The sequence below is a fragment of the Bubalus bubalis genome, chromosome 6 (genome assembly GCF_019923935.1).
Source record: "Bubalus bubalis isolate 160015118507 breed Murrah chromosome 6, NDDB_SH_1, whole genome shotgun sequence".
NCBI classification, from domain to species: domain Eukaryota; kingdom Metazoa; phylum Chordata; class Mammalia; order Artiodactyla; family Bovidae; genus Bubalus; species Bubalus bubalis.
Genome location: NC_059162.1, coordinates 15556086 through 15583103, shown reverse-complemented (window position 1 = coordinate 15583103; position 27018 = coordinate 15556086). Strand labels below are relative to the sequence as shown.

The window sequence follows — 27018 nt, the reverse complement described above, 5'->3', positions numbered from 1 at the left end:
GCAGGAGGAGAAGGGGACGACAGAGGATGAGATGGCTGGATGGCATCACTGACTCGATGGACGTGAGTCTGGGTGAACTCCGGGAGTTGGTGATGGACAGGGAGGCCTGGCGTGCTGCGATTCATGGGGTCGCAAAGAGTTGGACACGACTGAGCACACGACTGAGCGACTGAACTGAACTGAACTGACTCTCCTCAGTCCCTCCTCTGCCTTGGGCCCTGGACTGCTGAAGGCCCTCCCAGCACCCAGCCTCGACACTCTCCGGCCGAACTCCTCTACACTATAGCCAAGAAAAACAAGCCTCCTGCCCAGCTAGGGGATTCAGAGCAACATCGGTAAGGTCCTTGGTGGCAGCTAAGGGCTTCTCAGCCACCCTCTAGACCCCATCTGGCTCCTCACGCACGTGGGAAGAGGGATGTGAAGGGAGCAGAGGACCTGACTGTTCAGAAAGGAGGGAGGTCTAGTTTTACTTATTAAAGGATCCTGGACCCCAAGCTTCTTCTCAAGTCTCCCATCCCAGAAATGAATGTTGACAAGAGATTGAGATCCCTGTCTTGGCCTCCCTAGCCTTCTTATCCAGACTGGGGAGCAGAAGATACGGGACCGGCGATAGCAAATTAAACCTACGAGGGAGAGGCGAGGAGCGCTCGGGTTGTTCCCGAGGGGGTAGCACGGTTCTCACCTCCCACGCGCCGCGCGCGCTCCGGGCCCGAGCGGGGCGGGGCCTGACGGGAGCGCGCCAGGGGCGGGGCCTTGGGGGCGCGCCCGGGAGGGCGGAGGGAAGGGCTGGGGGCGTGGCCTAAGGCTCGGGGGCCGGCGGCGGCGGCAGCAGCAGGGAGCTGGGAAGCGAGAAGCCGGGAGCGCGGGGCTCAGTCGGGGGGCGGCGGCGGCGGCGGCTCCGGGGATGGCGGCGGCTCCACTGCTGCTGCTGCTGCTGCTCGTGCCCGTGCCGCTGCTGCCGCTGCTGGCCCAGGGGCCCGGGGGGGCGCTGGGAAACCGGCATGCGGTGTACTGGAACAGCTCCAACCAGCAGTGAGTCGGGGGCCCAGGGAGCCCATGCGTCCCGCGTCAGTGAGAGGGGGAGGCCTGGGAAGTCCTGGGGGAACCTGGGGTGGCAGTCCTGGGGGAACCTGGGGTGGCAGTCCTGGGAAACCACAGTTGGGGGCTATAAGGCGAGGGAGAGGGGGACACACTATGTGGGCGTCTATGAAACTCAGCGGGTATCTGAAAGAGGCTGTTAAGGTAGAGTAACCAGGGCTTGGGCCGAGCGGAGGAGGCTGCTTGGGAACACCCCACCCCACCTTGGCTTCTCTCCACACCCGCCTCTGGAATAGCTTACCCCCCACTCGACAGTTCCCCCATCTTCATCCCCTTCGGCCGGCCTGGGGTTTGGGAGCACCAGCATGCTGGGGATAGGCCGCCGCACTTGGGGAGCCCGGGGATGACCTGTTTTCAGTGGCGAGCGTTTCTAGGGGTTCTAGGCATGATTCCTGCTTTAACAAGTGGGGTCCAAAGCTGAGGCAAGGAGTCCGGGCGAGCACCTCCTCAGAAGGAAGGTGAATGGATTGCCCTGGTTGTATAGATAAGCGGGGCTGGGATGAGCTGGGGCTGGGTCGCCAAGTTGGGGGGTTCTGGAGGTGCCGCTTGGATAGGATAGGAACGTGGGGTACCGGCGAAAGGGAGGAAGGCAAGGAGATGTCGGCGTGTCACACACACACACCCGGGCTGGGGACAGCGTGTGGCTCCAAGTGTGAGCGAGCGTGCGCGGCTGTCAGTGTGCGTGTGTGTCTGAGTGTGTGATTTGTGTGTCTGCGTCGGCGATCGTCTGGGGGTGGGAGCGGGCGACGGGTCGAGGAGGGGGCTATGGTCGCTGTCCGCGTGGCCGGCCGCGTCTGGGCTAGGGTGGCTGTCGGCGCCGCTGCGGTCTGGGCGGGTGTCAGGGCGGCCGTGTGGTTTCCCGGGGTGTGTGGAGCGGCGGCTGGGTGCCGGCTGCGGGGCCAGTTTCTCATTCTGCTCAGTCCTTGCTGCCCTTGTCTTCTCCTCCCCGCCGAGCCGCTGTGTGTATCACCCCTGCCGCCTCCGTGTGTGTCTGTGTGTTGGGGGGATCCCTGGGGACACGGGGGTCACTGTCACACCTGCCCAGGCGGCGGCGGCGCACTGTCTCTGGCTCCCCATCCCAGGGGGCGACTCGGGAGCAAATGGCGAGGCCCCTCGAGAGGGGTCCAGAGGGCCGGGCGGCCGCGACCCCCAACCTCCCGGGGGAGGGGCTGCCGCTCGCGGCTCCTGCTCTTTGTTGTTTGGGGCTCTGCGCCTCCCCCTCTCTCCCTCCTCGCGCCCGGAGTGTCAGACTGGGGGTGGGGATGAGGCAACGACGCCCCCCTCTCGCTTCCCATGGAAACCTCGGGGGTGGGGATACGGCCCCTCCCCCCCCCAGCGGGACTCGGAGAACTCCGGGGGCCGCTAGGGGCTGACTCCCCTTCTCTATCTAGCTCGTTCCCTCCCCCAGACTCACACGTCCGCCCCCCGCCCCGCTAGAGTCTGGCAGGGAGTGGAGAGCACGCAGGTGAGGGGCTCCGGGTTCCCCACCACTGTCAGGGCGCCCTCACGTTCTTAGGATAAGCCGGAGCCAGGGGATGCGGGAATGGCGGGGATAGGGCTGAAGGGGGGATGTTGTTGATCAGGTTCCCCTCCCCCGCATACACCTGGGCGCAGGTGAAAGCCCTGGGAGGGGGTGGGGGAGCCCAGGTTCCGAGAGCCTCCTTTCTGTCTTCCCTGCTCCTCCGCAGGTCTGGACCGGTAGAAATGAGAGGGGGCGCGTACCGGGCCGGGAGGCCGCCGCCGCCCCCGCCTCGCTTCCTCCGCCTTTGTTGCCGCTGCGCCCGGGCTCCCCGGCTCCCTCACTGCGGCAGCCGCGGCCCCATAAATCGTGAGAGCGACGTGCTCCGGAGCCGGGAGTGGAGAGGGCCAGGGAGCTGGGGGCGGGGCCGGGCCGAGCCACAGGCTCCCGTGTCCCCTCCCTCCGGTCACGTGAGCTGGGCTCCTGGCTCCCACCCCCCATCACGTGCCAAGGGTCTCTGCCCCCTGGGGTCACGTGAAGAGGGTCTTGCGACCCCGCCTCCTGGGGGTCACGTGGGAGGGTACTGGTGGGACACGTGCGGTGGCCTCTTTGACAGACCTGGGGGCAGTACCCTGCACAGCGACCGTGATCTTGCCCCTATCCCGCACTCAGTCCCTCCGTTTGGTCCTCTGGAATAGAGGAGACCTGTTCCCAGTCTGGCCCAGAAACCGAGCATGGGGGAACCTTACTGGAAGAAAGCATGAGAGTGTGAGGTCGAGGGGTCCCATGAGCCCGGAACTGAATGGCGGAGGGCGGGACCGGCCAGTGGCCAAATGGAAGCGCCCAGGTCTGTGCTTCATTTCTTTGCAGAACTGTCCAAGGGTGCTGGCATTCGCCCCAATCTCAAAAAGCGTCAGAATATCTTTCTCTAGCTGTCTCCCTACCTGTCTCTTTATCTCTTAAATGTTTCTGTTGCTTATCTCTCTTTCATTCATACATTCATTCAACAAATATTTATTGAGGCTCTACTACGTCCCTGTTGGTCTTCCTCTCTCTTTTCTTCCTGTCACCGAGTCTCTGCCCCGAACCGGCTCCCTGTCCCTCATACTCTCTCTCCTTTGCGTCCCTGTCTCCGTCTTTGCTGTCTGTGGGCCTCTCTGGAGCGGCCTCTATGGCTCTCCCTTTCTCCAAGCCTCTCTCCCGTCTCATTCTAATATCTCTTTCTCGGTTTCTGGATTCCTCTCTTTCTCACTGCCTCACTCCCTTTCACCTCTCGGTGAATCCAGTTTCCTGTTCATCCCCCCTCTCGGTGTGCGTCTCCCTCTCACTCCATTTCTGTGTGTCTCGCTTTCGGCGGGTCTCTCGCGCTTCTCCGCCGCTGCAGATCAATAAACCTTCGCCGCCGCCGCCGCCGCCGCTGTCGCAGGGAGGAGGGGCGGGGATGTGGGGCGCGCTGATTTTCTCCTACCCGACGCCGGCCGGAGAAGCCCGGAGCCGAATCCCAAGCTGGCGAGACCCAGTCCGGTGGGGCGCGGAGGCACAGGGCGCCGGAGGGGTGCGGGGTGTCAGCGTGCACGCGCCGCCCCGCGAGCGTTCTCGCCAACCACCCATCCCAGCCCGGGCGCGCGGACCCCACGCCGCGCACACGTGGTCCGGCTTCGCCTGCTGGGGTGAGTGGCGCGCAGCCTCGGGGGCGCGCGCTAGAGGGAAGGAGAACAGGGGTCCGGTGTCTTTTTCCCTCCTCCACTTCCGTAGCTCTGCATCTTGGCGTTTAGAGGTGGGGGGCAGGGATTTAACAAGTTCAGGATCTCTTGGGATCCTTTCCTTACTCCCTGGTCTTGTTAGACACCCTGTTTACCAGCCCCTAATTGCCCCGGGGGGAGAGGTTTGCTCCTTCCCGGTTCCCCCGCCGCCCACCCCACGAGGCTCGGGCAGACAGGGCATTGAAGGAGTGAAAGAGAGGGGTCGGAATGTGCACCCGGGGCGGCGAAAGCCGGGGTGAGGGGGCACCCCTCCAGGTGAGGTGTGTTGACCCTCGCCTTTCTGCGAGGGAAGTGGGAGGCTAGTAGGAGATGAAGTGAGGAAGAGTAGAGAACTGTTTGAAGGGGCAGGCACCTCCCAGTCCCCAGAGCCCAGCCTGCCCGCCTCTCCCGCGGGGGCGGGGTGGGGCGGGGTGTGGCTCGAGGTTAGAGAGGCGCGGCCCTGAAGGAGGGGTTAGCTGTGAAGCTAAGCCGGGGCCTAGCGGCACCTCCCTCTTTACTGCCAAAACTGGGAGGATGACAGATTCAATTAAAGCGCCCAAGCCAAGCAGACACCTCAGGTCTCCCAGGAGTTGTGGCTGGGTTTTCCTGGCAGCCAGCCTTTTGCCCCCTGTCCACCACCTACCAACTGGGCACAGTCATTCCCCCAGCAGTTCTTTCTCCCACATGCCCAGCAGGGAGGGTAGGGGCGTTTCAGGGGCGATTCATGCCACTCAGCCCAGGGTGTGTTGCAGGGAAACTACGCAGTGCCCTAGTGAGACACTGCTTCAGGGCTGGAAACCCAGTGAGGCTCAAGGACAGAGGCCTCGAGTGCTGTGCAGTGGCTCCAGGTCTGGCACTGGGGGCCCCCTCCTCAAAGCCTGTGGGTGAGGAACAGTAGACTTGGAGCTTGTGGATAGAGAGGTAAAGCTGGGGTGGCAGCTGGGAGCTAGGCCTGGTCTAACCCGTTTTCCTGCTCCCAGTGCCCCAGGCCGAGACTCCTGCCCACCTGGGTGCCAGGGCCAGGGAGGAGCCAGAGTGACCCATCACTCCCATGGGAACCGAGTGGGGCTGGTGGCATTCTTGATGACTCAAGGAGGCTGAGCCCATTCTTACTGGGGTGCCTAAACACCAGCTCTTACCTGTCTTCCTTACTGCTTGGCTTGAAAGGGAGTGTTTGGGGAGGGGGTGGCACAGGCAAGGCCAAGGATGTAAGGTGAGGTGGGGAGGGACCCTCAAGGCCCCACCCCATCCAAAGGCCTCCAAGCTTACTTCCCTAATGGATCTAATTACTGTTTGCGGAACTGGGAGGTGCCTGGTAACAAGGGGAGCGAGTCTCTCCCCTCAGGGAGTTCCCAGGAACCAGAGACCCCAGTGGTTTGACATTTTGCCAAGTATCCCATGCCTTCCTGTGTCCACTATACGCCCCTCTCACTGCCAAGATGTGTGCATTCCTACGCAAAGAAAATTAGGGGAAACTCCTGCCTACTTCTCTGAGTTTCTTTCTCCATTCAGATGTTTCTCCCATCCCCACACCACTCAATACCACCATCGAGAGAGCATTAAGACCAACACTTTGATGATAACTAGCAAGGCAGGTGGGGATTACAAGGGACCCAGCATCTGCTTCTCTGCGCATAGAAGGATCAGGGAAGTAAGAGGCACAGCCATCTTGTCTGGGCACTATGCCCACTACTTTGTTCAGCATCATTAAGGGGGAGTTAGTGTCAGGTTGAGGAGAGAGGGGTATAGAGATACCAGTTTTGGCATGACACCACATGGAGCCTTGGTGTTGAGTCCCTTAGCTCCCTAATCTGTTGTGTCACATTGGTATATGTGTTAGTCGCTCAGTCGTGTCGGACTTTTTGCAACCTATAGACTGTAGCCTACCAGGCTCCTCTGTCCATGGAATTCTCCAGGCAAGAATAGTGGGCTGGGTAGCCAGTCCCTTCTCCAGGGGATCTTCCCAACCCAGGGATCAAACCTGGCTCTCCTACACTGTAGGCAGATTTTTTACCATCTGAGCCACCAGGGAAGTCCTGGTGTGTCACATTATTGGAGACCTAATTGTCCATACCCTCAGGGTGGAGGTCAGTGAGACTCAAGGTACAGAGACTAGTCATACTGTAGAGAGAGCATGTGCCAGTGTGTGTGTCTGTATAGGAAGGGCAGGGAAAGAGCTGAAGATTGCTGGGTCAACCAATACTGGCATGCCAGTCCGGCACACGTATCACCTAGTTTTTCTATGTGTACGCTGCCTGTGAGTGGGCGGTGGACATATTTGTGTGTGTGCCACAGAACTTGTGCATGTATATGCATGAAGCCTGCATACATATGTCTGTGAGGGCAGGTCTTGTCGGACTCGCCATGGGGGTGGACTGGCAGCATCAGGAAAGCATGCTGGGAGAGGCGATGGAGGGTGCGCATCCCTCCAAGGGATCCCTCCCACTTTCGCACTTCCATTCCTTCTATCCCTCCTCCCCACTAGTGAATTATGGGGAATGGACGGAGGAAATCCGGGCCTGGGTCTGAGAGTCACTGGGACCTGCGCCGTTTCTGTGGTAACCAAAGCATACGTTCCCTTCTTCCCTCCACCCTTCTCCCCCGCCTCTTTTCCTTTGGAGGCCGGCCGGGCTTCCCTGCGTCTCTGCTACCCTCTGGTGGCTACCAGGAGAAGGGCAGAACCAGGAGTGGGCCTGGAAAGAGTGCGGGGATTGGAGGCACTAGGGCCCTGGGGATAGAGAAAGGGACTGAGAGTAGAGGAAGCTCAGAAGGAAAGCCTGGAGACTCTAAGGACCCTAGGGAAGGTCTGCGGAGAGGTGAGGTGGAAAGCGGGTTGGCTTTGGGTTTCTTCTCTCTGATCCGCTTCCTTCCCCCACAGCCTGCGGCGAGAGGGCTACACGGTGCAGGTGAACGTGAACGATTATCTGGATATTTACTGCCCGCACTACAACAGCTCAGGGGTGGGCCCCGGGGCGGGGCCAGGGCCCGGAGGCGGGGCGGAGCAGTACGTGCTGTATATGGTGAGCCGGGACGGCTACCGCACCTGCAACGCCAGCCAAGGCTCCAAGCGCTGGGAGTGCAACCGACCGCACGCCCCCCACAGCCCCATCAAGTTCTCGGAGAAGTTCCAGCGCTACAGCGCCTTCTCTCTGGGCTACGAGTTCCACGCCGGCCACGAGTACTACTACATCTGTAAGTGACGGCCTGGAGGCGGGCCGGGGCGGGGCCTAAGTGCCGGGGGTGGAGTCCCGAGGGGCCGGGGCCCGGCCCGCGCTGCTGGCACTAGGTCTCTGTCGCTCCAAGTGATACCCCGGGATGAGGCGTGGGAGCTGGGGCCCTCAGGGTTCCAGCTCAGGGTCGTGAGGCTAAGAAAAGAGGTCTAGTGGCATTCCCAAAGGTCACAGAGTCACTGTTTCTGTGAGGGGCATTTCGGAGGCGGGACCTCAGGGTTCAGTTTATTGAGGGATAGGACCCCAGGAGCTTCTAGGCTAACGGCAGAGCCACCACGACCAATGCCCAAAGGGTGGAGGAGGTACTGAAGGACACTGCGCAAGAGGGGCAGTCTGGAGGGAGTGAGGAGAGTTTCTGAGCGAGGAGGGCACGGGGTAGAACATCTGGAGAAAAAGCGACTCAGGCCCAGTCTCCTCCCCAGCCACGCCCACCCACAACCTGCACTGGAAGTGTCTGAGGATGAAGGTGTTCGTCTGCTGCGCCTCCAGTGAGTATAATCGGCTCCCAGCCGCGACCCCATCCTTGGCTCCCCTGCTTTGGGGCTCCCCTGGCTTCCTGGGGGTGGAGGTGGAGGGCACAGGCGAGGGGGACTCGCGCCCCAGCTGTAGCAGGGGGAGGGGATCCTGGCCCTGACTCTCCCCTCCTCTCTCCCCACCCGCACCCCACCCCGCAGCATCGCACTCCGGGGAGAAGCCGGTCCCCACTCTCCCCCAGTTCACCATGGGCCCCCATGTGAAGATCAACGTGCTGGGTGAGTCTGCGCAGCGCCCTCTGGTGGCCACTGCTGGAACCGCAGCCCCCTCCCTGGTGCCTGCTCCTCTTGCATGTCTTTCCCCCGGGGGCACCGATCCTTACCACCCCTGTGGTGCTCACGTCCCCCGCTCCACTGCTGCTACCGCTGCCGCGTGTTCCCGCCCCAGCGCGCAGCCCGGCTCTCACCAGTCTGTCTCTTCATCTATCCACAGAAGACTTTGAGGGAGAGAACCCCCAGGTGCCCAAGCTTGAGAAGAGCATCAGCGGTACCAGCCCCAAGCGGGAACATCTGCCCCTGGCGGTGGGCATCGCCTTCTTCCTGATGACACTCTTGGCCTCCTAGCTCTGCCCCCTCCCTTGGAGGGGAGAGATGGGGCGGGGCTGGGACAGAGCAGGGAGCCTTTGGCCTCTCCAGGGAAGCCTAGCCGTGGGGCCTAGACCCCTCCTCTGACGGCTGGAAGTGGGGTCTGCAGCATACATCTGTGCTCACCCCTCCTGTCCCCTCTCCACCAAGTAGGGCACTGTAGTGGACCAGGTACAGGGACAGCCACGGGTCCCAAGTGGCCTTGTGGCTCTGGTAATGTTTGGTACCAAACCCGGGAGCTGTAAAGGGCGGTGCTCAGGACTCCCTGCCCCCTGGTACCTTTCTGTGACCCCTGGTGCCCTCCCCCTTTCTCCCCCCCACCCCCGAGAGACAAATGTGCCCCAGAGAGAGCAAATCGAAGTGTGGGAGACACCCCCAGTCACTCTCTTCCAGGGCCAGAACACAGGGAGGGGACTAGATGGGTGAGGGGGTGGCACCACCTGCTGCCCCTCCCCTGTTTACAGCAATAAGCACGTCCTCCTCCCACTTCCACTCCCAGGATTGTGGTTTGGTTGAATCCAAGTTTACAAGCAGACACCACTGCGGGGGGCCGCCGACAGTGGACAAGGGTGACAAGGGGTGGGCATTGGGGTGCCAGGCAGGCATGTACAGACTCTATATATCTATATATAATGTACAGACGGACAGAGTCCCTCCCCCTCCTTAACCCCCTGACCTTCCTTGACTTCCCCCTCCAGCTTCAGACCCTTTCCCCACCAGGTTAGCCCCCCCCCCCCGGGGGACCCCCTGGCCCCTCTTTTGTCTTCTGTGAAGACAGGACCTATGCAACGCACAGACACTTTTGGAGACCGTGAGACAACAATGCCCCCTCCCCTCCAGCCCTGAGCCGGGGCCCAGCTCCCAGGACCTTGCCCTGCCCATCCTCTGTGGTCCCCACCCATCCTCCTGGGCCTTTTTCAAGTGCTTTGGCTGTGACTTTCATACTCTGCTCTTAGTCTAAAAAAAATAAACTGGAGATAAAAATAACTGAGTGTGTGTGATTTCCAGGGGCCATCACTCGTCTGTACACTGGTTAAATAAACCCCACAGGTCACAAGGCCTGGGGAGGAGACAGGACTCTAGGGCCAAAGGGTCAACTGAATATCTTGCTGTGTAGCTCATCTCCCCTAAGGAGACACCTCTGTGTGGAGGAGCAATAAAGGCTTCTGAGCAGGGCCTGGATGACTTTGGGCAACACACTCAACCTCTCTGAGCCGCAAGTATCTCATCAGAAAATCTAGTTATAATACATCTCTCACAGGATTGGTGTAAAGATTAAATGGCAGAGGGAATATAAAGCTCAATGATGATAGTTTTCTCCTTTCCTTTCCATTCTATTCTGTAACCAGAAGTTCTTGACTGGGGTCTATGGATTTCAGGGGGTTGTGAAACTAGATAGGAAAAGATTATATCTTTACTTTTACTCACCTGTAACTGAAATTTACCATTCTCCTATGTACGGGCAATAAGCCACAGTAGTTTTAAGAGTGCCTGTGACTTTGTAACCAACAGAAATCACAGATGTGTTCAGAATGTGTTATAGTTTTTGAAGATATCGCAAAATATCATTTACTCTCATCACTACTTTGAAATAACCGTAGTTGTTAGATCTTGTTTTTAATGTGTTAATAAAGAAGCATATATATTACTGTATCAAAAAATGTAGATGTTTTATAACTGTGTTTCAATATAATTGGTTTCCTTTATAATCCTTTGCAATTTTTTTTTCCGTTTAAAAAGTTATGGCTGGACTTCCCTGGTGGTCCAGTGGTTAAGAATCCACCTGCCAGTGCAGGGGATATGGGTTAGATCTATGGTCCGGGAAGATTCCATGTGCCATGGGGCAACTGAACCCATGTGAGACAACTATTGAGCCCGCACTCTATAGAGTCCATGCTCTGCAAACAAGAGAAGCCACTGCAATGAAAAGCCCGCACATGACTAGAGAGTAGCCCCCTCTCATTGCAACTAGAGAAAGCCTGCATGCAGCAATGAAGTCCCAGCGCAGCCAAAAATAAAGAAATAAATATTAAACAACAAAAACAAGCAGAAAACATTATGGCCAAAAGGCAGAGAGTTTGCTGGTGCTGGAGCCGCATATAACTACAGCCCCCTGCGTCCATCAGGAGAGTGAGGGGACACAAGGTGAAAGCTGGGACAGGGCCTTCCCTGGCAGTCCAGGGAATGTATTCCATTGCATAAGAATCTGCATTCCAATGCAGGAGGCATGAGTTCAATCCCTGTTCAGGGAAATAGGATCCCACATGCTGTATGGTGTGGCCGAATAATAATAATAAAAAAAGATGGGACCATGGTGGAAGCAGTCAAAGGTCATAGCCCCTCCCAAGCCAGGTGAGGTCAGGGTTGTTCAGGTGGGCACTTTGGGAGGGCACTGAGGGGTTGCTGATAGGGGCTAAAATCTATCCAGGCAGCCCTTGCCCAGCCAAGCTCCCTGGCCTGAGAGTGGTGCCTTTTTCTTCATTGCCTAGCTGTGACTCCATCCCAACCAGGGCACTGTGTGGGCAGGTTGGTCTTGGGTAAGCACTCCTGTGTGTCCTGTGGCTCTTACCAGCTACATTGTGACTCTCCGGGCAGCAGGGACTGTGTCTTCTCCCCCTCTGTACTCATACAACCCAGGAAATGGAATTTCAACTGGACCCTGGAGAGTGGGTAGATTTTCCACCAGCAGAGCTGCGGGAATGGGGGTGGGAGGGCAGGTGGGGAAAGGACCAGGGAAGGTCAGCGCAGTAGTCTGAGGCTCCCAATGTGAAGACAAGACTTGAAAAGTTAGGCTCATCGATCCAGTTGTTCATGGATTCAGTAGACATTTATTGGTACCTGCTGAGTGCTAGGCCCTATCCTGGGGACTGAGGATACAAAGAAGACACAGTTTTTAGCCTCAGGATCATAATTCATCATGGGTTATATGTGTGTGATGATAGGTGAAGAGGAATTAGTAACACACACACATATGAACATACAATCAGGTGTTACACTGGTAAATGCCAGGAGGCTACAGGAACCCGGAGGAAAAACCACACCCTACCCCGGGGACACAGGAGAAGGAGATACACAGAGCTGGGGCCCTACTGGGCAGTCTAGAGGACCTTGAAGGCTGAGGAGAACGGGTTTGTCCCATAAAGGAGCCGCAGCTGTGGGCCCCAGGCTGCAGGCTCCCTCCAACCCCAGGGCCACATGGGGCAGGAGCTGGCCAGCTTGGGATGAGGAGGGCCTAGTGGGTTTAAAAAAATCCAAGAATGGGGGGACTTGCCTGGTGGTCCAGTGGTTAGTGTGTTCCCAACGCAGGGGGCCCAGGTTCGATCCCTGGTTGAAGTACCAAATCCTGCATGCCACAACTCAAGATCCCACGTGCTGCAACTAAGACCCGGAGCAGTCAAGTAAATAAATAAAAGTTAAATAAAAAAAAAAAGGTCTAAGAATGGGAAGGCTGTAAAAAGGCCAGTCAGTGGAGCAGGAGCTAGACCAAGCCAGCTTTCATTCACTCAGTACCTACTATGGGCCCGGCTCCCTGCCCATTGCTTCACACGCATTGCGGGCACCACGCCTTTGGAAGTCTTGCTCAACCAATAGCACAGATGAGAAAACTTGAGGGTCTAAGAGGCCATGTCCCTCAAGGTTGGCATTTAAAGTGGATCTGCCTGTCACTGTGCTCTGAACATTGGACCCTGAACCACCACCCGGAGCCCTTCCCCACAAATCCTGATTGCCTCCTGCCACCTCATCCACCAAAGTCACTCAGAGTTCTTGGGGAAAGACATCAAAGGAACTCAGACCCGGACTGGAGGAGCCAATCAGAAGCCCACATTTTACATACATTAAAACCGAGGCTCTGAGAGAGCAAGTGAGTTGCCCACAGTCACTTCGATATCCACGGCAGACCCAGGACTGAAACTCAGGTGTCCTGAGCCCCCATTTTTCCTACCAGATTGTGATGTCCCAGAAGAGAAGATCTGCATCTTCCCAGGAATTGCAGCCCAGTCTTTGAAACCTCCTAAATCCCCACAGGCAGGGATTAAGGAGGAAGCACCACACACATCAATATCTCTTCATTTTCCCCCAGGCTGGGGCTTCAGGAAGCTCTGGGATGCTGCTGGGATACCCTTCAGGCAAGGCTTTAGTTTCCAGAACATGTAAGAGGGAGTAGGGTGAGGACTCAGCACTTAGATACACAGATACCATGACCCTGAGCCTACCGGGCCTCTGCCTTGGGGCCCAAAGATCTGCATAGCCCAGCACTTCCTGGCCCAGGCCGAGGTGAGATGAAGCCCATGGTGGGCCAGCCTGAAAGCAAAGGCTGGAGGTGAGAGTGAGAGCAGGGGTGGCAGGCAGGCAGGAAAGGGGCCTACGATCCAGACTCAATACCTGCTGATGGATAAGATAAAGCAGGAAAGGGATGCGCAGAACCATATGCACAGCTGGGCTACAGGACTGAGCAGGATACTGGGGGGAAGGGAAAGGACGCAGCAGGGCGCGGGGAAGCCAGGCTAAGACACTTCCTTCCTGCTGCCACCCCCCGGCACCTGGGATGCCCCTAAATTCTACTCATGGCTACCAGATGGTGCCCCCAGGACCTGACATACTGCTGGAGTCCTGTCCACACCCCCCAAGAACAGGGCCCTAAGGCCAGGGAAGTTCAATTTAGTGAGCTGTGCTGGCTTTAGACTGGCAAAGCCAGCTCCAGATGGCAGGGCACCCCACCCCCACCCCCCGCCCTGGCAGGGTCCTCTCTCCCTTGATGTCTGGTTCTGGTCGCCTCCACACAGGCCTCAAGAGGGGTTGTATCAGCACACGCCAGGATTCCCAGAGGGTCCTCAAAGGGGCATCCCAGGACATGGACAGACAGACGCTCACACATCCTTTCCTTCCTACCCTCCCCAGGGTGAGAAACAGCAGCCACAACTAACAACTCTACACAGATTTTGGCTGGAGGAGTGAGGTTAGAGAGCCAGCCACATCCTCCCCTTCTGGATGTGAGGTCAGCAGGGCCATTGACAATCCAGGCTGGGCTCAAAGCCTTGTCCCTGGGGTTGGGGGCCTGCAAGGGTGGGTGTTGGCTCTTGAGGGGGGCCTGAGGGCTGCCCTGGGGGGTGCTTTGGGCTCAGCATGTTTTGGAGCCTGGGACAGGGTGGAGACCTCCCCACCCATCTTCCGTCTCAGAATTTCTCTGACCCTTGACCCCCTTCTCTCCCTCCCTTCAGTTCTAGAAGCTTTGGGGTTGAAAGAGGACTTGGGCCCCGTCCACACCTGTCCAGCTTAGAGCTACTCAGCTCTGAAACCTTCCGTGGTCTCCCTGACCCTCCCTGTTCTGCCCAGTTGGCAAACCCAGGAGCATGGGCTGAGCGGGAGGACACAGGTCACGGGGTAGATGTGGTGGTGACATGGGCTGGGCTGGGGCAGAGGTTGAAATGGAAGGACATGAGCTAGGACCAGGAGATATGACCTGGATGGGGGTCACAGGGATGGATGAAGGACATGAGCTATGTAGGGGTGAGGGCTAGCAGGAGGGACAGAGGTGGGAAGTGCTGGGGACCCACAGGCTGGGTAGCTCATCCTGGATGTCCTACTGGCAAGCGTGATGCTGACAAAGAGAAACAGCCCAGATGTGCTAGGGCCAAGCCAGCCGGGACACCATTGGTCCAGAGCAGGAAGAGCAGCTGCAGGCAGAGCCAGTGACCTGAGATGTGAGCCGGGAGGCCTGGGCTCCGGTTTCCACAGAGGCTGAAGAGAGGAGGGGCAGATGCAGCCCCTCCTCCAGAAGGCCAGCATCACACTCTTGGCTTTCACCACAGCATCTGGCCATGGGTAATTAGGGGGCTGTTACCATACTTGGCTACAAAACCGTGGACGGACCGGCCTGGGGACCCGAGAGAGCTCAGTTCAAGTGGCCTGGAGTCTCCCGACCTGCCCCTGAGAGGCTGCTGTTGGCCAGGGGGGACGCTCTGGCCTTGCGTTCAGGTTCACACACAATTTTGCACACTTCAATTCACACCGAGTCATATAACTTCACAAACTGGCGACCCCACACAGTCAATGAAATTCCCTGCTCCAGGAGGGGGCGGCGGAGGGGGATGACAACCTGCAGGGGCCTCAGAAAGGAAGGCAGAGCCTCTGTTTACACAGCTGAAGTGGAAGGGGCCTCCCTGGGCTGAGGGAACAGCTCAGGCGCTGCAAGCCCAGCGGCACCCCCGCCCGTGGGCAGACCCCTGACACACACTCCGTCGCCACTTTCACACACATTCAGGCGTGTGTGCTCAACACATTTCCAAGTCACACTCCCACCCTTCACAGGCACCCAGCACACACAGGAAGGTCACACTAACACACTCAGCGAACCCAAGCCCACACACGGGTGGAGGGGCTCCCAGGCACTCAGACCACACGTGCATCCAGGGTCACACAGGGTGACACACTTGAGGACCGGGATCCGACAGATGACAGTTGCCAACACAGACCGCTCTGACGGTCCCACCTAAACAAACAGTGTTTGCTGCCGGGAAGGGAAGCAGCCAAACCAACTGGACCAAGTCTGGAGTCCGGGGACATCTAAGGGAGGGACCAGTGCCACATTCACTCCCTCTGGAACCCACAGGTTGCGTCAACAGCTACACAGGACACAAAAACAAACCCCAGGACCCCCAGGATATGCCCAGACACACTCGCAGACGCAGAGTGAGGGGCTTCTCACCCACTGCCGTATGTACAGAGACACGCATCCACGTGGGCGTTAGAAACAGATGCCCACCACAGCTCCTCCCAGGGGGCCCTGGGCAACACCCCCATTCCTGCCATAGGCTGCTCAACAGGGAGTCAACAATGAAACGGACCCCTCTCTGCACACCACAGACATCCTTGCGCACTCACACACACACCAGACCCTAAGCCTGGGGGACCAACTTCGGGATGGACCAACAGAGCCTGTCCCACTCTGTGTGGGGCCATGTCCCCACATCCACCTCTCTGGGCACCAGCAATTTCCACTCTGGGCACAGACGCCCCAGACCAAGCCTGGAGGGTGATCCTGGCACCTCTCTGTGTACTGAGGCCTGCCAGGACCTGGTCTGACCCCTAGGAAGGGCTCACAACCTGCCTTGGGAGCATTCCTCACTCCTTGAGGGCTGAGCACGCCCTGGTCCTGTGCTAAGGTATACTCTTACACCTTATACAAGGTATACAACGCTTCACTCTGGAATACAACCCACAGTGAAAGGGCCGTTTGGCTGGGCCTGTAGGCAGGGCCTGTCAGAGAAGGCTTTTGGGGAGGCAAGAGGCTTGAGGGATGGGTGGCAGATTGCCAGCTAGCGTGTGGGAGTTGGCTGGCGGACTAGGAGGGAAGACAGGCCAGGCAGAGGGGGCGGCTACCCAAAGGGCAGAGGCTGTTGTTTACGTTTCATAGCATAAGCAGTCACAAAAACATTCACATTCGCAGTGGAGCACATCCTTTTCCCACAGAGCGTCTTTATGCGCGGGCGCGCGCGCACGCACACACACACACACACACACACACACACACGCCCCTCTCCAGCACGAGTTTGCGATCCCTTTCCCTCCCAGGACTGACTACCCTGCGGGCTCTGTTCCCATCGTCTCCGTGTGCATGGCGCCCCCTAGAGGTTTTCGTCGCACATCTGCGCCCGGGCTGAGGGGCCGCCTGCCGTGGGTGTTGGCAGCGACACCCGCAGCGAGTGAGGGCCGGTGGCGGGGCAGCTGGGCAGCCCCGTGAGCCTCCGGGGGCTGGGGACAGCGGCGGAGCCAGAAGCGGCAGGTTCGCTTTTAGCCAAAAGCACTTAAGCAGAGGCCTGAGTTAAAAATAGGCTGGATTTACTGCCAGAAGGTGGCAGGAGAGGAAGCTCTTTTCTGACAGTACTTCGTCCTAAACAGCTGGAGGCTCAGTGGGACACCCCCCGCCTCCCCTCCCTCCCCTCTGGCATGAGGAAGCCAACCCAAGAGCTCAGTCTGTAGAGCGGACAGCCAGCGAGGCCCTGTGGGTGCCTGTGACCGTGACTCCGTTTTATCTTCTTTACTATTTTATTAAGTTATACTTTAAAACGTTGGGGTTTGTTTTTTTTTTTTTGCATGGTTCCTCTAGGATTACAGAATACATCTTTAATATATCATAGACTATCTTCGTTAAGTAATATTAGACCATTTATTTATAGTGCACTTTATTTATCATATTAGCACCTCACTTTTGCCTGTTTCCCACCTCCTAGCCTGTGCTGTTATTGTCCTGCACTTTATTTCTTCTACATATCCCATAAATCCCACCCATATTAATATTTTTTTAATCCCTCCACCATCATTTAAAGAGAAATTTAAAGCAAGAAGATAGTCTTTTATATTTACCCGTATATTTATCATTTCTGGAGCTCTTCATTCCTTTGTGTAGACAGAGATTTCCATCTGGTATCATTTTTCTTCTGCTTGAAGGACTTCAAAATTTTTCTTATAGTGCAGATCTGCTGGTGATGAATTCTTTCAGCTTTTGAATGTCTGGATGCATCTTTTTTCCCTCTTCAGTTTAGAAAGACATCTCCCCTGAATTCTCGGTTGACAGCTTTATCTTTTAGAATTTTAAAGACGTTGCTCCATTGTCTCAGGTTTGTGTTGTTTCTGACGAGAAGTCTGCTTCTCTTTTTCCTCTTAATGTGTTTTTTGCTCTAGCTGCTCTTAAGATTTTCTCTTCATCAGTGGTGTTCGGCTGTGATTAGGCAGATTATGCTGTGCTTTCATATTTCTTATGGGTTTGCTGAGATTCTTAGATATATGCATTTATAGTTTTTGTCAAAAGTGCAAAATCTCTTGACCATTATTTCCTCAAATATTTTTCTGTCACCCCTCTCCCCACTTTTCTGGCTCTTCAAACAGGTATATGTGCTACTTGATATTATTCTAGGGCTCTCTGATCACTGCTTCTACAACTACTGCTTCCTTCTCTCCTTCTTCTTTTTCTGTCTTTTTCCTCTCTGTGTTTCATTTTAGCTACTTTCTATTGCTAAGTCTTCAAGTTCACCCAGCTTTTCTCTGTGGTGTCTAATCTGCTTTAAATTCCATCCAGGCCACACTCACCCTTTGTGATGGCCCACACTCTGTCTGTGGAGTGTGCTTCTCTCTGAATCTGAATAAATCCACTTCTTAGCTAAAAAATATATATATATATCCAGTGTATTTTTCATCCCAGTCCCTGTAATTTTCATTTCCAGAAGTTCAATTGATGTCTAATTTTATCTTTTTCATATTTTCCTTATCATGTTTCTGTATTTCTTCATCTTCCCAAACACATGGAATATATTTAATAATAGTTACTTAAAATCCTTTGACTACTAATTCTATCATCTGTGTTATTTCTGGATCTATTTTGGTTGGTTGATTTTTCTCATTTTGGGTCTTATTTCCCCTCTTCTTTACATGTGTAGTAATTATCAGTTGGATGTCAGACACTGAATTTTATGATGTTTGGTACTGGACTTTTTTGTTTAAATTGCTTTGAATATTTTTGAGCCTCATTCAGGGACACAGCTAGGTTACTTGAAAACAGATTGACCTTTTAAAACTTGCTTTTAAGTGCCATTTGTCAAGACCAAAACAGCATTTCATTTAGGGCTAGTTTGGCCTGGTCACTGAGGTAATACTCTTCTGAGAAGTCTACCTGATGCCCATGTATCAGCCAGGAACATAACTGTAACAAGACATTCACTAGTAAGAAATAAACAGAACTCTGAAGGCATATGCTGCTGCTGCTGCTAAGTCGCTTCAGTCGTGTCGGACTCTGTGCGACCCCATAGACAGCAGCCCACCAGGCTCCCCCATCCCTGGGATTCTCCAGGCAAGAACACTGGAGTGGGTTACCATTTCCTTCTCCAATGCGTGAAAGTGAAGTCGCTCAGTCGTGTCTGACTCGTAGGGACCCCATGGACTGCAGCCTACCAGGCTCCTCCGTCCATGGGATTTTCCAGGCAAGAGTACTGGAGTGGGGTGCCATTGCCTTCTCCAAAAGGCATACGAGAATAGAAGATATCAGGAACAGCCACTACTTCTAGGGCTGAGAGAAAGTTTCCAAGGATGAGCCCTCCCCTAGCTGCGTCTGAGAAGCTGCATTAACTACAGAAGCCTGGGGAGACAGCACACCAGAATCCAGAAGGAAAAATTCTTCCTCCCGCATTGTCTCTCCAGCCCCACCATTGACAGAGCTTAACATCATGCCCAAGCTTCCCAGGTGGTGCAGTGGTAAAGAGTCCACCTGCCAAAACAGGAGACACAGAAGATGTGCGTTTGATCCCTGGGTCCAGAAGATCCTCTGGAGGAGGAAATGGCAACCTACACCAGTATTTTTGCCTGGAAAATTCCATGGACAGAGGAGCCTGGCGGGCTACAGTCCACAGGGTGGCAAAGAGCTGCACATGACTGAACACAGCACACACGCACATCATGCCCAAAGCAAAGATGACCATTGCGGACTGTGTAGAAATATCAGGGCTTCCCTGGTGGTCTAATGGTTAAGAATCCACCTGCCAACACAGGGGACACAGGTTCAATCCCTGGTCCAGGAAGATTCCATATGCCATGAGGCAACTAAGCCCACGCACCACAACTACTGAGCCTGCGCTCTAGAACCCTTGAGCAGCAACCACTGAAGCCCACACAACTAGAGCTGGTGGTCTGCAACAAAAGAAGCCACAGTTAGACTCCCACGCGCTGCAATTAGAGAGTAGCCCCCCATCAACACAACTAGAGGGAAAGCCTATGGGCAGCAACGAAGACCCAGCACAGCCAAAAATAAGTAAATCTTAACTAAAAAAGAAATATCAAATCACTGTAACAGGCACCTGTTTTGCTACAAGTTTCACTTTTTAAATTTAATTAATTTATTTGGTCACCTCAGGTCTTAGTTGCAGCCTGCAGGATCTTCACTGCATCATGCGGCGCCTTCACTGCAGTATATGGACTCTCTAGCTGCAGCTCACAGGCTTAGTTACCCCACAATATATGTAGGAGCTTAGTTCCCCAACCAAGGATCGAACCTGCATTCCCTGCATCATAAAAATGCAGCTCTGATTATTCTTTAACTTTCTGTTTAGGCAACATATTTTCTTTTTTTTTAACATTTTTCATATTTTTTTTTATTTTGGATTGCGCCGGGTCTCCGTTCCTGCATTAGGACTTTTCTCTAGTGTGGGAGTGAGGGTTACTCTTCATTGCAGCGCGCAGGCTTCTCATTGCAGGGGCTTCTCTCGTTGCAGAGCACAGGCTCCAGGTCAGAGGCTTCAGTAGTCGCAGGACAAAGGCTCTTGAGCACAGGCTTAGTAGTTGTGGCCCACGAGCGTAGTTGCTCCATGGTATGCAGAATCTTCCCTAACCAAGGAATGAACCCCTGTCCCCTGCATTGGCAGGCAGATTCTCATCCACTGTACCACCAGGGAAGTCTTTTTTTTAACTTTTATGGTGTTGTTTGTTTCACCTTGTGAGTCATAAGATTCCTTAGGCCCTGGGGGACTGAGCAGGCCTTCAGGAGCTTAAGATTAGGGACATAATGTACAAGATGATTAATCTAATTAATGCTGCTGCTAAGTCACTTCAGTTGTGTCCGACTCTGTGCAACCCCATAGACGGCAGCCCACCAGGCTCCTCTGTCCATGGGATTCTCCAGGCAAGAGTGCTGGAGTGGGTTGCTATTTCCTTCTCCAATGCATGCAAGTGAAAAGTGACAGTGAAGTCGCTCAGTTGTATCCGACTCTTAGCGACCCCATGGACTGCAGCCCACCAGGCTCCTCTGTCCATGGGATTTGCCAGGCAAGAATACTGGAGTGGGGTGCCATTGCCTTCTCCGAATCTAATTAATACTGTTATATATTATATATGAAAGTTGTTAAGACAGTAAATCCTGAGTTCTTATCATAAGGAAAAAATATTTTTCTATTTTTTTAGTTAAAAATATTTGTCTTTCTTTTTTTTTAGTTTGTACCTGTATGAGATGATGGAAGTCCACTAAACTCATTGTGGCAGGCAATCGTTTCATAATGTATGTAAGTCAAATCATTATGCTATACACCTTAATCTGATACAATGCTGTATGTCAATTATATCTCAAAACTGGAAGAAAAAATAATTTTGAAATAACAAAATATATTTAAAGAGTTCATCTCTACTGTCCCAGAGCAGGAAATGAAGAATCAATTTAGAGCTCGAGGCAGTAGATGAATGCCTGGCACAGAATGGTAACTGTTCGGCATTCTGTTCACTTGGGCTGGTGGGACTATCACCAAGCAGGATGCTTTGGAGCTTACGCAGGACAAACGTGCCCCACGTGCTCCACTTGCCTTCTTGTTTGTAGAAAAACAACATTAGCCTCCTAGGCCTTCCCCGAGTTCCAAAGAATAAATTTAACCAGAGAAATGAGGAAATGTAGAAACAAAGGAAAACAGTCAAGCAAGACAAAATAACAATAGTTTAGCCATTAAATGAAGTTCAGGACTTTTAGTTCCTCCTCTAGGGCTAGGGACAATATCTTGAGCCATATCCTTTGAGCTGTTTTGCAGATACTGAAATCCCCACAGGTGGAAGATGTTAACGATATGCTGTCCCAGACCAGCTGGAACCAGAAGGTTCATGATGTTGACTCCAGATTAGCTCACCACCCACCAAGCAGAAGAATGTCCATGAGTTGATTAGTACCCTACAACCCCCCTCCCTCACCTTGTCTGGAAAAACCTTTCTCAGAAAAGCACCCAAGAGTGCAGGTCTTTTAAGAACTAGATGCCTGGACTCCTTGCTTGGCACCCTACAATAAACTCGGCCCCCTCTTTCACCACAGCTTGGTGTCAATCAACTGGCTTTACATTGCGTAGGCAAGCAGACCCAAGTTTGGTTCTGTTAACAGGAACACAAAGTACACCCGGCCTTGTCTGAGCTCAAGGGATGTCCACCTTCTCCGTGGTTCTACCCCTGCACGTGTACACTGCTCAGCACGCAACTGAAGGCCTGGAGCGAATGCTCTGCGGATGTCCAGAACTCGGTCTCCACGCAGCTCCTTCCTCTTCAGTGTCCTGCCCTGTGAACTGCTCACCGCGGCCTCCCCACATGCCCAGCTCCCTCTCCTCAACTCTGGGAGGCCACCAGGCTCAGCCTGGCCGCCCCGCTCCACCCCACCCCCCACCCCCACCACCACACACACACATCATCGCCTGGAAATTCTCTTTAGGCAGTAATCTTGGGAAATCTTAGAGTTCATCCTGTTTGTTTTCTGTCTCTCAGGGACCACCAGCCTGTTCCGCCTGTTGTCCGTTGTCTGAATATCATTGTTTCATGTGGATTGTCCATTTTTTAGTTGTTTAATGCAGGAAAATAGAGGATAGTCCCTATTATCCCACTGTGAATGGAAACAGAAGTTGGCCTATGACTTTGGAGGGCTCCCCTGGTGGCTCAGTGGTAAATTCCTGCCAATGCAGAAATTGGGGAGATGTGAGTTTGATCTCTGGGTTGGGAAGATCCCCTGAGAAGGAAATGGCAACCCTCTCCAGTATTCTTACCTGGAAAATCCCACAGACAGAGGAGCCTGGTGGGCTACAGTCCATGGGTCAAAAAAAGTCAGACACAATTTGGCAACTGAGCACATATGCTCTGACTTTGGAGGAGCCAGTCAGTCAGTCAGTTCCGTCGCTCGGTCCTATCCGACTCTGCGACCCCATGGATTGCAGCACGCCAGGCTTCCCTGTTCATCGCCAACTCCCGGAGCTTGCTCAAACTCATGTCCACCAAGCTGGTGATGCCATTCAACCATCTCATCCTCTGCTGTCCCCTTCTCCTCCTGCCTTCAATCTTTCCCAGCATCAGGGTCTTTTCCAAGGAGTCAGTTCTTCACATCAGGTGGCCAAAGTATTGGAGCTTCAGCTTTAGCATCAGTTGAGTCTGTAAACATGATTTTGTTTGCTTTTTGGGTCTTCTTCAGTCTCCTTTAACCCTTCTGGCTGCAATAACCAGCATAAACACTCGTGTGTATCACACTCCATTGTATCTTCCTACTGAAAAGGGGGAGGCTTTATATTGCAATGTACATACCACCTATTTTAATTGTGTATAATTTTAATTGTGTATAATTTTGAAAGAGATGGGAATACCAGACCATCTGACCTGCCTCTTGAGAAATCTGTATGCAGGTCAGGAAGCAAGAGTTAGAACTGGACATGGAACAACAGACTGGTTCCAAATAGGAAAAGGAGTACATCAAGGCTGTATATTGTCACCCTGCTTATTTAACTTCTATGCTGAGCACATCATGAGAAACGCTGGACTGGAAGAAACACAAGCTGGAATCAAGATTGCCAGGAGAAATATCAATAACCTCAGATATGCAGATGACACCACCCTTATGGCAGAAAGTGAAGAGGAACTCAAAAGCCTCTTGATGAAAGTGAAAGTGGAGAGTGAAAAAGTTGGCTTAAAGCTCAATGTTCAGAAAACAAAGATCATGGCATCTGGTCCCATCACTTCATGGGAAATAGATGGGAAACAGTGGAAACAGTGTCAGACTTTATTTTTTTGGGCTCCAAAACCACTGCAGATGGTGACTGCAGCCATGAAATTAAAAGATGCTTACTCCTTGGAAGGAAAGTTATGACCAACCTAGACAGCATATTCAAAAGCAGAGACATTACTTTGCCAACAAAGGTCCATCTAGTCAAGGCTATGGTTTTTCCTGTGGTCATGTATGGATGCGAGAGTTGGACTGTGAAGAAAGCTGAGTGCCGAAGAATTGATGCTTTTGAACTGTGGTGTTGGAGAAGACTCTTGAGAGTCCTTTGGACTGCAAGGAGATCCAACCAGTCCATTCTGAAGGAGATCAGCCCTGGGACTTCTTTGGAAGGAATGATGCTAAAGCTGAAACTCCAGTACTTTGGCCACCTCATGTGAAGAGTTGACTCATTGGAAAAGACTCTGATGCTGGGAGGGATTGGGGACAGGAGGAGAAGGGGACGAAAGAGGATGAGATGGCTGGATGGCATCACTGACTTGGTGGACGTGAGTCTGAGTGAACTCCGGGAGGGATTCCAGGACAGGGAGGCCTGGCGTGCTGCGATTCATGGGGTCGCAAAGAGTCGGACACAACTGAGCGACTGAACTGAACTGAACTGAATTTTGTCTTATCACAGGAATGCATTACGTAGTTTAGAAAGTCAAATAGGACTAAATAACTTTATTGAAAAACAATAGCCCCTGTCACACTCCTCCCTAATTCCCAGTCCCTACTCCCAGAGGCAACCACCCTCAAAATTTCTAGTTGCTTTCTCTGATATTTACCTTCATATTTCTAAACAATCTGACTTAGCGAGTACTGCTGTTTGCTCTTTCTTTTTTTTAATCTTTCTCTATGACTTTCTCGTCTGGAAGGTGAGGATTTAGTTCTCCGTGTCTTAACCCTCAGCGCACAAACACATGCATGGTGCTGCTACTTTCCCAATATCGTTAAATCCAAACTTAAAGTTCATTCAATATTTAGCATTTAGATAGATGCTAAGTATTTAGATAGTTATGAAACTGTAGTAATTATTCACGGTTGAGCCAAATAATATACTATGGTCCATTCTATTTCTTCAAAAACTGTTTATTTTCTTTGTAGTTAATAATTATTTGGAAAGACCAACAACCCAGAAGAGAAATGGCCAAAGAACATAAATATTTCACAGAAAAGAAATGCAAATGGCTCTTAAATTATTAAAAAGATGCTCAATCTCACACATAAGATAAATGAAAATTAAAACTACATTGAGATAGCATTTCTCATTTATCAGCTTGGCAAAAATCCAAGAGTTTACAACACAGTCTGTGAATGAGGCTTCAGGGAACAGGCGTTTTCATATATTGCCAGTGGGATGGCAAAACAGCACAGCTCACATGGAGCGGGATTTGGAGATATCAAGCAAAATTACAAATGCATTTACCCTCTCACCCAGCAATCCCACTTCAGGGAATTTGTCCTGGAGCTATAGCAGCACACGCTTGAAACGATGTATGTATATAGTTATTCATTGTGGCATTCATTTACAACAGTAAAGTACTGGAAAAAAACCATGGGTCTTTCTAAAGAGGCTGGTCACATAAACTACTGTACACCCACACAATGGAACACTCAGCCACTTGACAAAAGAATGAGGAAGCTTTCCATGGAAAGGTCTCCAGGACATAATGGAAAATGAAAATAGCAAAGTGTAGAACAATGTATATAGAGTATTAAAAAAATAAGATAGTATCAGGACTTCCCCAGGGTCTAGTAGTTAAAACTCCACCTTTCAACGCAGGGAGCACAGGTTCATGGAATTAAGATCCAACATGCTGCGTTGCACCCAAAAAAATTCAATAAGAGTCTATTCATATTGACACATAACCTTATTTTAAAAATACTGGAACTTAATATGAATATAATTAACAAACTGAACTGCACACTTGAAAATGATTATGATAATAATTTTATTTGGTTTTTTTGTGCATGCTCAGTCACTCAGTTGTCTGACTCTTTGCCGCCCCATGGGCTATAGCCTGCCAGGCTCCTCTGCCCATGGAATTTTCCAGGCAAGAATACTGGAGTGAGTTACCATTTCATCCTCCGGGGAATCTTCCTGACCCAAGGACTGAACCCACATCTTCTGTGTCTCTTGCACTGCGGGCAGATTCTTCATGTGTTTTTTTACCACAATTGAAAAAAAAAAAAAAAAATTGGAAGCGTCTGTAAGAAGTTAACATAATATGGATGCTTATTTGGGAGGAAACCATGTGCATAAAGTCACTAATTTTGCTTTTTTTTTCCGGCTGTGCTGGGACTTCATTGCTGGGAGGGCTTTTCTCTAGTTGCGGTGCAAGGGCCCTCGCTGCAGTGGCTTCTCTTGCTGCAGAGGATGGGCTCTCGAGCACACAGGCTCCACTAGTCGCAGCACATGGGCTCAGTACCTGTGGCTCCTGGGCTCTAGAGCATAGGCTCAGTAGTTGTGGCAAATGGACTTAACTTCTCCCTGTCATGTGGGATCTTCCCGGATCAGGGATCGAACCCAGGTCTCCTGGGTTGGCGGGCAGATTCCTATCTGCCTGTGCCACCAGGGAAGCCCATTTATTTTGCTTTTTATATCATTTTGATTTTTCCTCCATGTGAATGTGCGACTTGTTAAAAAATGAACGTAAATTTAAAATATTGTCTGGACTTATTTTTATTTTCTTTTTCTGATTATTCACTTATCCCCAAACCCTCTTCCTCTCAATGTGGTCATACTCACCCAGTAGCTTGGCAGCACCCTTTTTCCTGGAGACAGCCTTCTGGAGTCCTTCACTCTCCTACTCTAATCTGGGTTGGTTGGCTCTTGGTTCTGCTGCACAGCTACACCTTTGGGTTTACCTTCACCGACAGTCTGAGAATTCCCTTCCCTTTTTTCCTGTGTTAGAGCCCTGTTTCCTGGATCCCATGTCCCGTTCTCTCTGTTTACTTCTTCTTTGTGGACATATTTCCAAGAACTTCCTGAGAAACGTTTGTTTTGCTTTATGTGTTTAAGTGTCTTGAAGTGCTCATGATCCTAATCCCATCCTTAATTGCTAGTTTGCCTGGAGTAGACTCTTAGGTTGGGAAACATTTTCCCTTAGGATATCAAGGTCTCCTAGTTTCTAGCATTGCCACTGCGAAATCTAAGACTAATTCCTGATCCTGAGTGTGAATGCAAATCTGTTATCACTCTCCCTCTAAAATTTTGGGGCTTCCCTGGTGGCTCAGATGGTAAAGAATCTGCCTGCAATGCAGTTTGATCCCTGGGTCAGGAAGATCCCCTGGAGGAGGGCATGGCAACCCATTCCAGTATTCTTGCCTAGAGAATCCCATGGACAGAGGAGCCTGATGGGCCACAGTCCATGTGGTCACAAAGAGTCGGACGTGACTGAGAGATTAACGCTTTCAGTTTTCTAAAATTTTGGTTCTTACAAAGTTTCTAGTATTATTTCTTTGATAGAATGTGCTCAGTCGCTTCTGACTGTCCGTGGCTCCATGGACTCTAGCCCATCAGGCTCCTCTGTCCATGGAATTTTCCAGGCAAGAATACTGAAGCAAGTTGCCATTTTCTACTCTAGAGGATCTTCCTGACCCAGGGATAGAACCTGCCTCTCTTGGGTCTCCTGCATTGGCAGGCAGATTCTTTATCACTAGCTCCACCTGGGAAACCCTCATTATTTCTTTGATAGCTTCCTCCCATCTCCTTTCCCTTATTAGTTGGATATATTAGTCTCCTGGGTTGTCGCTCTAATTTTTATATTTCCTCCCCTACTGCCCAGTGCCTTGTTTTCTTTTGCTTTCGTAGAGATTTCCTCAGCTAGACTTTCCATTCCTT

The 27018-nt window shown here is 52.7% G+C and overlaps 1 protein-coding gene across 3 annotated transcripts; it reads left to right on the top strand.

Annotated features, from left to right (window-relative positions):
- The first annotated feature begins 800 nt into the window (after positions 1-800).
- On the top strand, positions 801-9634 carry EFNA3 (ephrin A3). Of its 3 annotated transcripts, none has more exons than XM_045166006.1 (5): positions 801-1032; positions 7178-7491; positions 7952-8017; positions 8204-8281; positions 8496-9634. In XM_045166006.1, exons 1-5 carry the CDS (start codon positions 905-907, stop codon positions 8624-8626), a joined length of 717 nt encoding a protein of 238 aa, XP_045021941.1. In that variant the 5' UTR covers positions 801-904; the 3' UTR covers positions 8627-9634. The 3 variants fall into 3 exon arrangements, with proteins under 3 accessions (XP_045021941.1, XP_045021942.1, XP_045021943.1); XM_045166008.1 differs by lacking the exon at positions 801-1032 and adding an exon at positions 3200-3404; XM_045166007.1 differs by lacking the exon at positions 8204-8281.
- Positions 9635-27018: the final 17384 nt, after the last annotated feature.